Source organism: Phalacrocorax carbo, chromosome 9 (genome assembly GCF_963921805.1).
Source record: "Phalacrocorax carbo chromosome 9, bPhaCar2.1, whole genome shotgun sequence".
Lineage (NCBI taxonomy): Eukaryota > Metazoa > Chordata > Aves > Suliformes > Phalacrocoracidae > Phalacrocorax > Phalacrocorax carbo.
Genome location: NC_087521.1, coordinates 26,776,683 through 26,793,781, shown reverse-complemented (window position 1 = coordinate 26,793,781; position 17,099 = coordinate 26,776,683). Strand labels below are relative to the sequence as shown.

Below are 17,099 nucleotides of genomic sequence, written 5' to 3'. Positions count from 1 at the left end.
CGCAGCAAGAGCAGTGTCTGCACAGGTGCTTGTAGGCCAGGAGACACTGGGACCTAATGTAGCTGTGGATGTTCTGCATAGCTTACAGAAGCTGCTGCTTTGTGCTGTGTCTTTCCCAGCTGTGTTTAGGGCCAAATTACCATGTCTTTCCTATAGGTACCTGCTAGTCCTTCTCTTAAGACACGTTTCCATTACGTGACTCTGTGTGGAGGTTAGTACTAGGTGTGCTCATCCTTTACGTGACCTGGTGAGTGGAGCTTCACACACCGAGGGGCGGGAGGCTTAGGTATGCACCTCCAGAGTCAGGTGTCTGTCTACATGTGACTATCCCATTCTTGTGTTACTGGTGAAGCAGTCATCCCCCTGCCCCTCAACTGGACCTCCTTTACTGGTAAGTTGAAGAGAGGTATTATATTTCCCTCTTCCCTCCTCAGGACTTCTCACTCTGTGTAGCGTTGCTCTGCTTGAATCATTATTCTGAACTTGTTTTATAGCTAGCATCTTCTTAGAGTTGCTGCAGCTTCTGAATCCCTTAAAGATAAGAGTTTTTAAGCAACAGAAGAAGGGAGCTGATGTGATTCCTGTTACTTTTCCCACTGGTATTTACAGCTCTGTTAAAAGCAATGAAAGCCTGGTTGGTTTTCTACTTCTGAAATAGAGGCAAGTGGAGAAGCAGCAGAAATATTCAAGTGGTCCATGTATAGTCCTCTGAAAATGTTGCTGTCTTAGTCGTGATGCCTGCTTTTATTTGCCAACTGGAAGAATTTTGTGGAAAAGATGGCTTTATTACAAGAAGAATTAGTTTTGGTCTTGGAGAATACAAGTCTTGGTCAAAATAAAGTCTTTGCATTCCTAAGCCTTGAAGTTTCTGTATTCTTCTGTTTTTTCTTCCACTGTACAGCTATGTGCATAACTACTGTTCATAATAGACCAGTCTGAGCAAGTCTAATACACAGAATGCATAGTAAAATGCTTCAAGCAAAATGATGAATAAGTAAATGAATACTGTTTTTGCTTCTTTTTTGATATCTGCATACAGTACACAAAAGCATGTTAATTTGCAAATATCTTCCGAGTTTCTGAAACCTGAAATGTGAAAACAAATTAGTCAAATGTAGTGTATTTCTATTGATAGCAGCCTTCCTTGTTTTCACAGGCTGCCCTTTTAAATGTTGCCTCATTGGTTGAAGGCAGGGTGTACAAGCATTGCTTGTTCTTGGCAAACAATGCAGCTTTACAATGCATCTTCATATGAAAAGCTTCATACTCCTCCTGTATCATCCCCCATGTACTTGATCATGAGCACTTGACCACACATGGTGTGCTGCACGTCAAGTATGTAGTAGTAATGCAGGAGGAATATAGAAGGAGCAAAGACTCAAGCTGTAATTTATCGGTGTGAGCTGATTGCTGACGACCCCTTAATAACTTCTTAATATTTTGTTAACATTAAGCTGTTTAAATATTGTATTTCTCTGACCATGCTGTTGTTAAATAAAGATATCTTATTATTTCAGGTTGCAGTTGTTAAAATGAAGTGTACAGAGCGCATTTATGCAATGAAAATTCTAAATAAATGGGAAATGCTTAAAAGGGCAGAGGTAAGTAGTATGGTTCTCTTAAAACAGAGAATTTTGAAAATGACACTGAAGCTCTTCCAGATTTTTTTCATGAGCATAGGAACTTCAATCTTTTTCTTTTTTTTTCTTAAGCTGTTTTAATGCAATCAAGTCTGTCAGTCCCTTCCAAGCATCTGTTGTTCTCAGCATTACATTTACCAGACAGTCTGCCCTAGTTCTTACCCTGAATTTATTGGCCAGATTTTTGTTTACAATAAAGGCAAGTTAAAGACTACATGAAAGCTGAGATTGGTGCTGCTATGCAATTCACAGCTGTATACAAAAACATTATGAAAAGGTCTTTTTTTTTTATCTTGCATTCATAAAGCTTACATTAAAGAGCTTTGCATCCTATAGTTTGTAACAGGATTTATATAACCGGTGCAACTATAACTAAATACTTTGCAATCACGGATTCAGGTTGTAAAACAAAATGTGTTAAAAAGGTAAATCTGTTTTAAAGGGGTATTTTCGATGAAAGGAGATGTACATTGTCACAACAAATTACGCAAACGTGAATGGGTACTTCACAGATTAGGAAACGACCTGCTGAGACTATGCCATGGGAAGTGGCATATTCCTAGAGTACCTACTCTTGCACTGTAGAGGAAAACGTTACGGTGAATGTAATGTTACATAAATCAGCAGTTAAATGAGCGATAGATTTTTAGCGGAAAATAATGTAGTCTGCCAGTACTTGCAGCAGTTCTTTTAAGGGGCGAAGGTTAGCTGCTTGCCGAGGACTGAGCCTGCTGACCCTTCCCTGTCCCATTCTTCTGTCCCTTTCCTGACACCTCCTCCCCCCAGCCTACCCTTCCTAGTCCCTCCCTTCCTTTCAGTGAGTCAGTGCCAGCTCTTTTCCTGTGAATAAATCTCTTCCCTCCTGTTAAGTCCTCTTCACCACTGCATTTGCCTGATTTAGTCACACTCCGTCCATCGGTCCATGCTCTTCTTTACAAGTGGCAGCAGCCACTGCCGCTCGGCTGTTCTTTGAGCTGTCAGGAGAGTTCACACATCGGCGTGAACTGCATCAGTGGTTCTGCATTAAGCCCTCCCTGCGTAGGGGGAATTCGGTGCCCTTTCTAGACAAGTTTCAGTTGGGCTAACTCATTGGTCAGTACAGAATTGTTTTAAACCCAAACGCTTGTAGAGGCCTCCCAGACAAATGGAAATACAGCTATGCTGGCTTACTTCAGTCATTTTGAAAGTGACTTCATTAAATGGCCTATGTAAAGAGCTGAAACTTCTACTTGTAGAGATGTCCTGGGAAGACAGCCGTTTACAAATTGTCTTCAAATTATGTGACTAACTCCTCTCAGGCAGGCAAGAGGTGGAAGAGGGTTACCCACTAAGAAAGAGGTGTAATGAACAATAGCTTTCCCAGTACACACTTAGGACAAGTAGCAGTCCAGTTAAGTTCTCCTTCCGCTGTTTTTTCCCATCTACAAAGGGAAATAAAGGAACTGTCTTCTCTGCTGTGCCCTTTTGTCTTTTCCTGTTCTGTTTGCTCACTTGATTGGCTTTTTTGGATGAGCAAGACTTTATAACCTGCACATCAGGTTCATAAAACATCTGGGTGTTAAAATTCCCCAAATGTGGTAAAACTTATTATTTTTTTAAAATGAAGCCTGCAAGAATTCACTAGCCTCTTAAGTGGGCATCACACTGAAAAGCAGACTTCAAGTGTTTTAGTGTCCACTGTATGAGTGGTTGAAGCAGCATATTGTTATATTGGTTTATGTTTGTTTTGTGAATTGTAATATGAAGCATTTTATGACTTCTTAAACACAGCAAAAAGTTATCTAAACACTGCTTATTTGTGTACTAGCTGCAAGAAGGAAAAAACATGGTCGGAAGCCACTAAAATACAGGAAAGATTAGTGAATATCAACTGACATCCGTAAATGGGTTGCAAGCAAAAATAGGCATGCCATTTATGTTGATAAGGTGGACCATTTGTATTCATTGTTCTGACAGCAAAATACGTAGTCGTTAGTGTATTACTGTTGACAGTTCCAAATAAGACCCGACTGGCTGATGAGGTAGCCTGTCATGCTTTTTCAAGGCACATCGCAAGGCCTTTTAAGCTAGCGTCAGCAGAAAAAGAGAGTTTATACTTTGAATTCATGATGCAAAGTGTTCAGCAGCAATACTGGTTTTAGGTGTTCATAACATTCCCTCACTATTTGAGGTTGCACAGTGAACTGGATCAAGGAACTGATGTCTTCGAAAATAAACAAACTAGTTTTCTGTGTTGGCAGCCTCCTCACATCGTGGTGCCAGAAGAACTGAGAAGTGCTGTGCTCTGATGCTGCAGGCAGAGGATAGGATTACTTAGAGCTGCTGTTGCTGCCAAACTTTTTGTAGAGTGATACTTTGGCCTTGCATTCATAAACCGTTAAACCACTCTCAGTTAACATTTAATTACAATTTACATCTCTCTGCACCAATAATTACAAACTTTACAACATGGCCACAGTGTGGTCGTCTTCAGGAGAAATGTAAATTGACTTTTGCTTCCTTAGAGGGGAAAAATGGTTGAGATGATGCAGTCACTATATGGTAAGGCTTGGGATTCGTAGAAGTGTTCCTTCCATAGTACGTTTTCTAAGACATCTGGACAAGTGGCAATGATAAAAAAAAAAATAATCCATTATTATCCAGAGCCCAAACACTTGAACTGCAGCTACTGAATATCATAATAATGGCTTTCTGAATTGAAAGTAGTGATAGTCTCAAGGTCTATATCTTGATAGTTCTGATCTAATAAAAACATTAATATATTTTTATTAAGGAGGACTTGCTTGAAGTTTATGAAAGTTGGTTTTCTGTAAAGATGCTGAGAAAATGTGTTACTCAGAGCCTGCTTCTCTGAAGTGTTGCAGTGGGCTATTTGAATTAGAGGAAAGATTATTGAAAATGTGTTATACTGGACAAAGATAAGGCCGTAATAGTAAAATCTGCTTATTTCCTATCGTGTGTTGGCAGTAACTGGGACTGTAATGTAAGAGAAGAATACATAAAACTATTTCCACAAAGGTCGTCTTGAGAAGAACCAGGCTTACTTTCCTAGAGCCATTATCTTTCTGCTACAGATTGCAGTGACAAGTTATCATTTTTCTGGCTTTTAGAAATACATTATGGAACAAATATTCAGTGTTGACTCGAATTCATTTGTGGGCTTTTGGTGTTGTTGGGTGGGGGTGTGTTGGTTGGTTTGGGTTGGTTTTTTTTTTTTGGTGTTTTCTCTGTTGTTTTTTTTTTTTAAGGTCACAGTCAGGATTAGAGTGACTGAATGCCTGACTACAAGCCTGCAGAGGTTCCCTGGTTTGTTACTTGTGCAGACTGAATTCCAGTGAATAGAGAGCTCTGTTCAGTAATTTTAAATAATCCCATAAAACATCCATATATATTCATCCTGTGAAAACTACTTGTTGATTTTGACAATGGCTTTTTTCCCTCTCTTCCTTTAGACAGCTTGCTTCCGAGAGGAGAGAAATGTCTTGGTGAATGGAGATTGTCAGTGGATTACTACGTTGCACTATGCCTTTCAAGATGAGAACTATTTGGTACGTTTGATTCATCAGCAAAAACAAAAAAGCTTTAGATTATGAAAGTACTTTATTTTTGGTGTATTTAAGGATATTAGTGCAGTAAATCAGTCCACCTCATGCCTTGCAGCAGTGTTTCGACATTCTTCTTTTCTCCTTGAAGAAATACTTCAAAGGGCTGACTGTAACTCCAGGAGAGTGAGAAAGTCATGTAGTACTATAGTATATTGAGGATTAGTTAAACACCTTAAATTAACTAATTTACCCTTGCATAAAATATATCATGCTTAAGTTTAATGTTTTGGATAACATTGCAATTAAATATTTTGAGAGGTGTTAACTCCGTGAAAGTAAGAAATTATTTTATTTTAAACTTTCAGAGTGTCTTTTGAAGCAAGATTTTGTTTAAAAATGGCAAAAGTGATTTAAAATTTGGTTTTTAAAAACTGATTAAACGGATATTTTAAAAAAGCCTCAGGGGAAAAAAAGCCTATTTCTTAAAAGTAGCTTTTCAGTCAGCAGATTGGTCATGTCAGTATGTTGAGAGACTTTAGCAACTGTTTATAAAGAAAGCCATTACTCATATTTTTTAAATTATGGGTTACTAGAACTGTAACATATAAGCTATGTTTACCTTAGTCACAGAAGTCAGGAGTAAATTTAGTAAACCCCAATGTTCTGCAATATACTGAACCATACAGCTTCCATGTGGCTACTTGAGGCTGGGTTTGCAAAACTCCTAATTCTGTAGCAACTGACTTAGTTATAATGTGAAGTTTTCACCTTCTTAACAATTTTTAGGTAGTACCACAGTAGCAAGTCATGATTACAGATAAGAAAAAAGTGTCTTCATAAAAGGCTGCCAATAAGTTCAGAAACTAAGCATATGAAAGAGAAAACACTCAGACTTTTTCACAGGTGCTGAAATGAAACAAATTATTTTGACTGTCATGTTAAAAGTATTTTCAGAATAACAAGCACATTGTAAGCAAATAAGTAGTCAGGTCTCAGACCCCTCATTTACTGGCTATTTCCATTGAATGCTTTGTGATAGATCCAGATTTTCAGCCTCTCAAAGTTTAGCTACCTCTGGCACTGCCTTATGAAGATAGCTCATAATTTCAAATTCCCTCAGAACCAAACAGCCTTCAGACTTACATAAAAATAACCTACGACATCCTATAATGTAGTATTTCCAAGTAGATTCTAAGAACGGAGCTACCTAAGAAAATACCGTTAGCTGCACGTGATAGCAAGCAGTAGTAATGACAGTATAGAGAAGGATCTTATCTTCTAATACCATTTTATACAAATCTGTTCCATGCCAGCTATAGCAGTATAATGCGTTTCTTTTCCCCAAATTGCCAAAGACATTTAGATGTTGAAGTTTCACTTGACAGCAGAATTTAGACATCTAGCATCTAATTTAAGATCCAGTATCTAAGAAAGCAACAACTCTGCCTGACAGCCGAAGTCAGCAGATGCCCAGCTTTCCTGAGGTCTGGTTCTGCATGTGCTGAGATGCTGCCTTCCAATTTGGTCTGTTACTCAGCATCCATCTCATGTAAATGTCTGCTGCTCACAGATGGAACCTATCTGCATCTCAGTCACTCTGTTGTAAATGATGCGTGAAGAAAAGCTGAAACACATCAGGAAGTGACTTTCATCCAAAAACCTGGACAGAAGGTTCTCTTCCGTGCCATCCTAGTGGTTCGGTTGGCCAGGGTCTAAAATATCTCAACTGTTCAGTTCCCTGCACAGCTTGAAGAAGGGTTTATAGCCACGTTTTTCCACACCTCAGGATAGGGCTGCTGTGTTACAGGACCTGAGCAGCTTGGTTTTACTTTTTAGCTGTGCTGCGCATCCTTGATCCTTGTAGAATGGAACGCAAAGCTGAGAATAAAACAAGAACAGACACACAGAAAGCCTGGTTCTCCAACATGGAGTGGACATCGGTCCTCTGAAAGAGAAAGCTCTAGGTTCTAGTGTCTGCTCCCAGTGATGCTGGTGTATTATAGCTAATGATTATTAAGTGAAAAACCACATAAGGTAACCCTGAAGCACAGCAATAACCTTGGCGTCTTCCAGCACCTAGGGCTTTGCCATCCTCCTCTGGCTTAGAATAAGCAAATGAAGAGATGATGAGATGTTAAGATAGAAAAGTAGTAGCTGCCCTTGGAAAGTCTAGAAGTAATTGGGGTTTTATTCCCTCTATTTAATATTAGTACAGCATGGGATGATGCAGAACTTATATGTAAGCAAGAAACACAAAATTCCACAAAATGCATACGTTCTGGAGTTCATTTTCTGGTTCTGCTTCTGTAGTCTTAAAATGTTTGAGGCAAATACACCATGTGGCAGTATTTTCTAAATAGCCAACTCTTAAATAACGTTATGTGGAAATGCTAGCATGGCTTTTTTTCCCATTCCTAGAAAGCTTTTTGTAGAGACAGTTTGAGTCAAAATGGGTTAAGTAAGCCTTTGGTGATTTTGCTGAAGCAGATATGGTGTAGGTAAAACAGTGTCGTTGAATATTAGAAACATGTAAGGGACCTGAAGTTCTTAATCTCTTCCAGATTCAAATATGTTAGTTTTCTTGTGCTTTACCAGAGAATTTTTCTTTCTCAGTTTCATTCATGAAGAAGGGCATATGTGTGTTTGTGTGCTCGTAGCTTCTTAAAGGCTCCTCAGTATTCATGAGAGTATTCTAATGTCTTTTTTCCCTTTAATTTCCAACTACTCTCCCCCTGTTTGATGTAGTCCCTTCCTTAGAAGAATGCAATACCTCTAGATTTCAGTGTCTTAATACTTAATATTTTAACCCCATGTGAAGGGAGAAATCCCTCCTGACAAGAAAATCATTGTGAATTGGAAGATGAATAAAATTTGACTTTCTTATAGAAGAGGTCTTCCATCTTTCTCTGATCCAAGTGCCTCATTTAATGGGTCAGCTGAGTTCTTGCTGAGTTGTGAAAACTGTGGGAGCTGAGGGAAGCGCATTACCTTGTCTCTGACAGGCAGGCTATTTTAGCTCCCACAGAAGCCTCTCTAAGCTCTCTTGTATTTGAATTTGAAAAAAAATACTTTAATACAGTATCCCTTTTAAAAGATTCCTGGTTCCTGTCTGTAGCCTTTTGTTTTCAAACATAATTGTTGTATGTGTACAAAGTTCCAATACATGTTTAAAATTCCTTGAAGGGTTGTGCAATATGGACTGATTGATTTCAACATAAGTGGTGAAATTTGCCTATCAGATTAAGCTATAATTGTAATAATATGGATAAAAATATCAAAACTTATGCCTTTTGGAGTCACTCTTTCAAGCCAAGTATTGCACTTCACATTCCTTTGGGTTCTTCTCTTGTTTAATTTTCTTCCCTTGTGGAAGATGAATCTGAGCAGGGACAGTAGGTTGCAGGTTGCTTTACCTTGAGGAGAAAAAGATGACTGCTTTGGAAAGGTATTTCCAGAATAAGTAAAGTTCTTCCTAAAACCACGTATAAAGCATCTTGGGAAGCATGGAACAAAATGGCTCAAGACTGGTAGTACCAGGTAAAGTAATTATATTTAAAGTCATGGTCTGGATTTAGGTGGATATTGTCAGAAAATAACTATAATCTAATCCCTGTTTTGTGGTATGAGAAAACAAATAGTAAGCCTGAGTCTTTTTCTTTCACATTGCCCTGTATGTGTTGGTTCTTTCTGTGGACAGGATAATGGCTGATTGGCATAGGAGGCTGCGTACTTTTTCATTAAAATGTATTGAGAAGAATATGTTTGATTTTTTTAAGTTCCCCACTGCTGTAGTGCCTCTGGCTTGTCATGGCCATCCCTAATGTATAGTATCATCAAGCTGCTGCTAGATATGTATCCATGATGTGGCATGTGCCAAGATGAGTATTTGATGATGTTGATGTGATAAGTCCCACATTTGGAACCACTAGTGGTATTGAAATGGTACCAAAACTAAAAGTAGTAATGAAATGTTTATTTTGGACTAAGTTGCATCAAGTATTGTTTTTGAGTATAGGGTTTTGGTTTTTTTCCTGCATCCTCTGGAAATTGTCATTTTAAGGGTTGATAACCTACATTAGTTTTGGTGATACTAGATCATTTTCTTTGTGTGACACTGTAGTTAATACAGAAATAAACCCTCCTGATCTACTCGTTTGTTGCTGCCATATTTTGGTTGGATTTATTTTATGATAAGAACTGAATACTGATGTGTCATCCTTACTACAATTATTAAAGGAAAATGGTACATTTTTACACTAAATAAGCAAATAAAAGTAGCGCAAATCATTACCAGTTTTGACAACTTTTCCCAAGCATAGAAAAAAGACTTAGTGAAAGTTTTTTTTCAGCAGACAACTGATGAACTTTAATTTTTTTCTTACCACCTGTCTCTTGGTACTTAACTGCTTTATTGCTCTTTTTTCAGTATCTAGTGATGGACTACTATGTTGGTGGCGACTTACTGACACTTCTCAGTAAGTTTGAAGACAAACTTCCTGAAGATATGGCTAGGTTCTACATTGGTGAAATGGTGCTTGCTATACATTCCATACATGAGCTGCATTATGTACACAGGTAAAATACCATCTCACTTGGGAAAAAGTAAATGTACAGTTATACTTTAATTCTAAAGATATTGGTACATACACAAATGGGCAGAGTAGCCACAGGCAAACTGCTGTGGGTAGTTGCTTACTATATACTGTGTAATAGCTTATACAGCTTATACAGCTATTACACAGTATATAGTAAGCAACTACCCACATTTTAAATATCAAGTTTTGATGGACTGATATTAGAAGCAGTGACATTTATCTGACTAACCTTTTACTAAAGCTTTTATTTTTAATCAGGCTTCTTAACTTATTCTCAATTCGTTTCATTAATATTTATGTGCTTTTGTCCAAGCCAACCTAGATGTTTGAAGCAGTTTGAATTCTCTGCAAATGTTTAGACATTCTGCAAAATTTACGCACAGTAAGCCCATGATAACACTAGTGCATCTATTTTACCTGAGGTCATCACAGAATCACAGAATGGCAGGGGTCAGAAGGGACCTCTGGAGATCATCTTGTCCAACTCCCCTGCTTGAGCAGGGACACCCAGAGCAGGGGGCACAGGAACGCGTCCAGGCGGGTTTTGAATGTCTCCAGGGAAGGAGACTCCACAACCTCCCTGGGCAGCCTGTGCCACTGCTCTGGCACCCTCAATGGAAAGACGTTTTTTTCTCATATTTAAGTGGAACTTCCCGTGTTCTAACTTGTGCCCATTGACCCTTGTCCTGTCATTGGGCGCCACTGAAGAGTCCAGTCCCATCCTCCTTGACACCCACCCTTCAGATATTTATAAGCATTGATATGATCCCCCTTCAGTCTTCTCTTCTCCAGGCTGAACAAACCCAAGTCTCTCAGCCTTTCCTCATAAGGGAGATGCTCCAGCCCCTTGATCATCTTCGTAGCTCTCCACTGGACTTGCTGAAGTAGTTCCATGTCCTTCTTAAATGGAGGGGCCCAAAACTGGGCACAGTACTCCAAATGCAATCTCACCGGGGCAGTGTAGAGGGGGGGGATAACTTCCCTTGACCTGCTGGCAACACTCCTTTTAATGCATCCCAGGATACTATTGGCCACCTTCACCACAAGAGCACAGTGCTGGCTCATGGTCAGCTTGCTGTCCACCAGCACTCCCAGGTCCTTCCCAACAGAGCCGCTTTCCAGTAGTTCAGCCCCCAGCCTGTGCTGGTGCATGGGGTTGTTCCTCCCCAGGTGCAGGACCTTGCACTTGCTCTTGTTGAATTTCATCAGGTTCCCCTCGGCCCAGCTCTCCAGCCTGCCCAGGCCTCGATGAATGGCAGCACGGCCTTCTGGTGTATCAGCCACTCCTCCCAGCTTGGTGTCATCAGCGAACTTGCTGAGGTTACACTCTATTCCATCATCCAGGTCACTGATGAATATGTTGAACAGGACTGGACCCAGCGCAGACCCCTGAGGAACACCACTGGTTACAGGCCTCCAACCAGGCTCTGCCCCATTGATCATGACCCTCTGAGCTCAAATGGTTTTCGTAATAAATGAGCATGTGCCTGTCTAATTGTTTCTGCACACAGGATGTATATTTCAGCTCAGTGCCTACCATCATGTTAACTTAGGTTATGTTCCGTACTATATATATTTATAAAGAATATATGATATTTTCAGTCAGAGGAAACTGGTATAGAGTACACTTTGTATGCTGCTTTTTTTTGGGGGGGGACTTCTTGGAGGAACTGTTTTAAAAGAGCTGTGAGCAGTGCAAGGAAGGCACTTGATTAATATTTTGTTTCGTCAATGCAAAAGTTTTGATCAAGTGAGAATTTCTGTCCTTTGTTTTTCAGATTTCTGTATGACATGTCAGTTAGAAAGCAAAATTACACCGATTCTGGAAACCTTTGCAGTTATCTCTTCATATGCTGACTTTATAGCTTGATTTCAGTAAACAGAGAAGTTAGAAAATACAGAGCATGAGAGTAGTGAGGTTTTTCAGTTAACTGAAAACCGCCATGGCTGTGCAAGTAGGTTCACGGTAGGTTACTGAAGTCCTGGCTCAGAAGTGGACTTCATACTAGCGTTTTGTCTGATTTGGCAGGTGCATCTTGGCCAGGTCCCTTTACCTTCTTCATGTCTTTACTTCTTAGTCTGTGAAATAAGGACAGTTTTACTGTCTCTCTAATGAAATTTATGGGTGAAAACCATTAGGCAAATGATTTTTATTTACAATTAATGTTTGTAAGACACAAGGAATTCTCAAGCTGTAACATTTTGAACTCTTCTGTTCGGACTTTGGTCACTGTTCCAAAAATTTAAAAAAGATATATAAACTCTGTAATACTCCCATGAGTAAATGTGGACAATGTGTAGGGATTTAAAAATGCTATGGACTAGTGAAGTTCACCAGAGGCACCACTGCACCCATTTCCAAGGAAGGTGGCCTGACTTAACTGACTAGCTACATCTTTGCATGAGGCTGAATGAACGTCTGTTGTGGCAATAGGAATGAATGGCTCCAAGGCCAGAACTTGTACTTTGAATAGGAGATGTATGAATGCCCAAGAAATTACTGCTTGGCAACTGGAATGGATTAGGAGGAAGCATGATTGCTCTGGAGAGGATTTTAAGGACCCTTTAAAGGCTCATATGACCTGTTAGCTGTAGATAGGAAACAGTGGAGCTCAGAGATGAGGTATTAAGCCTTTCTGAACAGAAACAGTGTTCCCTTAGGCAAATGAGATCTGCATGCAAAGCAGAAAAGCAGAGATGTGTTGAATGAGATTGGCTCATGCTTTGAGTGTACTGTGAGCAGTGTTCTGTAAAAACAAACAAACAAAGAATTTAGTGCATAGTTGTTTATAAGCTTTAATAGTCCTCTGCACCTACTGAGCTTGACTTGTGGTTATGGGACTGTAAGGGAATGCTGACAATACCTGGAAATGAAATGTATGTTTTAAGTTTAACAATAGAAAATTACTGATGAGTTTATTGAGAAAATATAGTGAGATGGTCTAATATCCTGGGTTAGCACATTTTTCTATATTATAACAAGTAAATGAAGTGTGCGTTTAATTTATGTTGACAGCCATAGATTAGCATTTACTATTTTGTCTTAATGTTGCTAATGAGCAACAGTATTAGTGAAGTTTCAAAGCATTAGCCCTTGGTTAAAAAGTGCTGATTCAAGTTTGTGTTGGAAAAATTTAATAGATTGGCAGGATTTTTACATATATGAGGACATTTTGTTAAACCTATCATGGTTTTTCTTGTAAGTCTCCTCAAGTGTGAAACTATGGAATTCTGCACCTTAAAAATCAGACATTGTCAACTTCCACATCTATGTAGCAAGATATATTGGAGCACTTTTTTTTCCCCCTTGTTCCTAGTAATTCTAGTATCTTCCTCAAAAATTAAGCAGAAGCTGTTGTACAAATTTTAAGTTTTTGAGCACATGTAGTGGCATTTGGAACTTCCCATTTGAAAAGACAGACAGTATTTTATGGTGCAACAAGACTGGTGGATTTAATGTAAAGCACGTGTGTTTTTATTTGTTACTCATAGTATTATTTGAAAAAAATACAATATCTGTTAAAAAACCCAAAGCAACACATTTATAAGTTTGAAAATCTTTTTTGGCTAGCTCAGATAAGTAATAATATTTCAAAATGGCACAGTGGTATGCTAGCATGTTGGGAGTTGATCCTGGATGGTGTTGGCTAAAGAAAGGGGTCTGATATACGTCACCTTGGAAGACACAGATGTTCTCCTTTGAGCCTGCAGTATTGGTACAGAACTGAGTTGATTCTGGTTTTTACACTTGTTCTTCTCTCTTCCTTTCTTGCCACCTTCCCAATGTATTGGCTAGGTGCTCTTAAAATAATTTGGGATATTTTGAGGCTATTAATTAAAAAAAAACAAACAACACAACCTGCATAGTATGTATCAGGACTGTCTTATTAAGTTGTCTGGATGATTGATCTTTTACTGATACTTCACTTTGTGTGAATTTCAGTACAAAGTTGTGAAATAAAATGTGGTTAATTGGTGGACCAAATTCAATTAACATGCTCTTCAGTAAATCCTTTTTGGCTGCCTTCCTAATATCAAAAAGAATATAAAATAATGAGCTAGAATGAAATGGGAAGCTTAGTTCCATGTCATTTAGTAGCTCTAGCATGCTCTATACGGTTTTATATCCTGCTATATAGGAATAGGAAAGACACAATTTGATATTGGAGAGTTTCTAATGTTACTGTACCCTGTTGAAACGGCATTGCCCTGATCCCAGATTTGCAGGAGTTCAGCAGCTTGTAGAGTAACTGCTGCATGTACACAGGATGCAAAGGTCCTTAGCTGTCCATAGAAGGAAATGTGCTGTGCAATAGTGCATAGAAAGTCTTGAATAGCAAATGAAAAATACTGACCAACAGAAATGCTGGACAAAATTTAGAGAAGCAGTAAAAAATATCTTCCTAGATAAGTCAGAAGTTAGTTATAAATCTTGGCAAAAACCCATGAGATTAGAAGATTGCCTTTTCTCTTTTATCTTTCTAGCCTCTAAACAATATATTGTGATGCATATAATCGTGAAATTATGTTGATGAAGTAAACTCCCTATCTGTTACAGTCAGTATGACTCACTGTAATTGTTCTGTTTGGTTAACTGACCATTCAGAGTTCAACTTTGATGAGCTTGAAAATCTGAGGTAATCTAAGGCTTCAATATTGCAGGCAAAGTTTTAAGTTGGGCAGGAGGAGAGGGTTGTAACTAGTTTAATAAAAAGTTTGCATCAGTGGGTATCCAACACAAAATTCTTTGTTATTCTGATGCAAGATTAATCTTTACAAGCAGAGCTAATACTATATATTTAAATCTTTTCACTTCTTTCTATTATAACAGGGACATAAAGCCTGATAATGTCCTTTTGGACGTGAATGGCCACATACGACTGGCAGACTTTGGATCCTGTCTGAAAATGAGCGAAGATGGCACAGTACGTATGACGAAAATTTAATCGGTCACTGACAGTGGGATGTTTTAAGTGAGTTGCTGGTCTTAAAGCTATTGGACATTGTCAGCATGCATCAGGAAGGTGACAGATTATAAGCTTATTGACATTCTAAAAATTGAGGGAAGTGTATAACTCAATGTATTTATAAAAACATTTGACATCTTTATCTCCTCGTTTTACAGGCTGCTACCTTTTAAAGTTATCCTTTGCTATGTTTTTCTATCTTTCACATTTTCTCGTAGCTATTTGAGTTCTCATGAGATTTTTATGCACTGTCCAAAGACCCTGTGCTAAAAAGGATGGAAGTTTGATATTATTTATGTGCTGGAATCATAGGTGACCAGGAACCTAGCAGCCATGACAGATTTTAAGTATAAGTCATTCAGAATGAAAGATAATTAATAAGCAGTTTATTTTATATGCTTTTTACAAATCGAACAGCAACAATATGGTAATCTGCCATCTTGTGCATCAGATTGGATACACCGCTAAAAGCTAAATCACTCATGAGGTTTTTCATTTTGCCTGGGGTCAGGTGCTTCCAGAGGTGCCAATCCTGCCAAAATATGGCGTGCAACATTGTTCACTGATTTTTCAAACAAACTCAAGTCTTGGTGACATTCTGTGGTCATAAAATGCCTGACAAAGATTTGCCATATTAAAATGTACAATGAATTGGAAAGAGCCATTATAACTCTATGTGAATCCTGATATTCACATATTCCTAGACATCAGAGCTGCTCGGCCACTGCCCCAGTGATCAGGGCTTCCCTACTGTTTGGGCACAGGGCAATTCCCCGCCTTATCCCTGTATTGCATCCAGTTGCACAACTATGCGATAAGCCCTATACCTATTTCTGACATAATAAAAATAGGGGCCTACAAATGAAAATGTGAAACTCAGGCATAGGACTTGAACTCCCTGCTTATTCATTTCTCATTTCAACTACTGGCAGCGAATTGCAATTCTAAAGTATGAACAGATACAGAGGCAATACATTTTCTCCTCTTGTCTTTCTGCATTCTCACAAACCCATATGACTTCTGGTTTTCTACTGTGTTCAGAATAAAATGTATTAACTTTTTTTGTTTTTATGATTTTATGATTGATTTTATGTAGAAGTAGACTGGAACTTAATCATTGCAGTCTCTGTTATTTTCTTAATATTTTCTTTATTTTGTCACTGTGATTTTATACATCTCTTCCCTTTCCAAAATCATGTCCTGGTGTCTCTGTTTGTCACAAATATTAGTGTGTGAGTGAGAAAGTTGCTGAGAAAACCTGAAAGCTTACAACAGTTACGTTTGCCTTATTTTTAAGGTGCAGTCGTCAGTAGCAGTGGGTACGCCTGACTACATCTCCCCTGAGATACTGCAAGCAATGGAAGATGGGATGGGAAAATATGGGCCTGAATGTGACTGGTGGTCACTGGGTGTCTGCATGTATGAAATGCTGTATGGTGAAACACCCTTTTATGCAGAGTCATTAGTGGAAACCTATGGGAAGATTATGAATCACGAAGTAAGAGAGATATTAAATCTTTATGTATTCACTGAGATTATAATGTTAACGGAGGAACTTGTTACTTAAAGGTGTTGGAGTGATGGTAGTTCTTTGCTTTTTAATGATGGTTTAAAACCATGTTGTGTAGTTTTGTTGGTTCAGGTTTTAGGAATGTTTGCTGCTTTGTCAAACTAAAATTTTTCTCTAAATGCTGATGCTCTTGTTGGAAAATCTAAGCAGTCATCACAAAATTGAAATTAAAACCAACTCTCTTGTTAGGGCAATTTAAAGTTTCCCTTGGGCTGTGCAGAAGAAATTAAGTAACTCATTATTTACACAGCTGCACACATATTCTGTCACACTGATAACAGTACAGGAAAGGGAACAGGCAAGTTGACCAGGTTAGGTAGGCGCTGCATGAAGAACATGAGGTCAGGGGAGTTGCCCAGAGTGAAGGGCATGAAGTTAGGAGATTTGTCCAGGGTCAAAGTGGTAGAGAAGAGTTGGAACTTCTGGGTGCCTTTTGAACATTAGAGAATAAGAATAGTTCATGGTGTCCTTTTAAGAGCTGTATTAGGAGAATGTGTTTATACGCATATTCATCCTAGGTAGTCAGAAGCTGTTGCACTGGGTATATTGTTGCATTTTCCTCTACCCAGGATGAGTGCAGTTTACTGGTGTTCATAACATTGTGCTATATGTATATACACTATTGTCCCCTTCTTGACTATACAGTGGTAGTAGTAGCAAGCTAAAATATAGAAAAAGTTTTCCTGATTTTTATCTAGAGTAATTTCAGATGTTAGTGGTAAATACAAATCTTAGATCTTCTGTTTGTTTATGATAATGTAAGTCTTTGCTAAATGTAGGTT

At 38.6% G+C, this 17,099-nt stretch overlaps 1 protein-coding gene across 4 annotated transcripts in view; it reads left to right on the top strand.

The window, feature by feature from the left end:
* CDC42BPB (CDC42 binding protein kinase beta) overlaps positions 1-17,099 on the top strand; it is a 96,070-nt gene that overhangs the window by 40,193 nt on the left and 38,778 nt on the right. For all 4 annotated transcript variants that reach the window (XM_064460819.1, XM_064460818.1, XM_064460817.1 and 1 more), the window contains exons 3-7: positions 1,518-1,601; positions 5,093-5,188; positions 9,612-9,760; positions 14,612-14,705; positions 16,045-16,245. In XM_064460819.1, the coding sequence (XP_064316889.1) occupies positions 1,518-1,601; positions 5,093-5,188; positions 9,612-9,760; positions 14,612-14,705; positions 16,045-16,245 (624 nt within the window). The remainder of the gene's footprint in view (positions 1-1,517; positions 1,602-5,092; positions 5,189-9,611; positions 9,761-14,611; positions 14,706-16,044; positions 16,246-17,099) is intronic.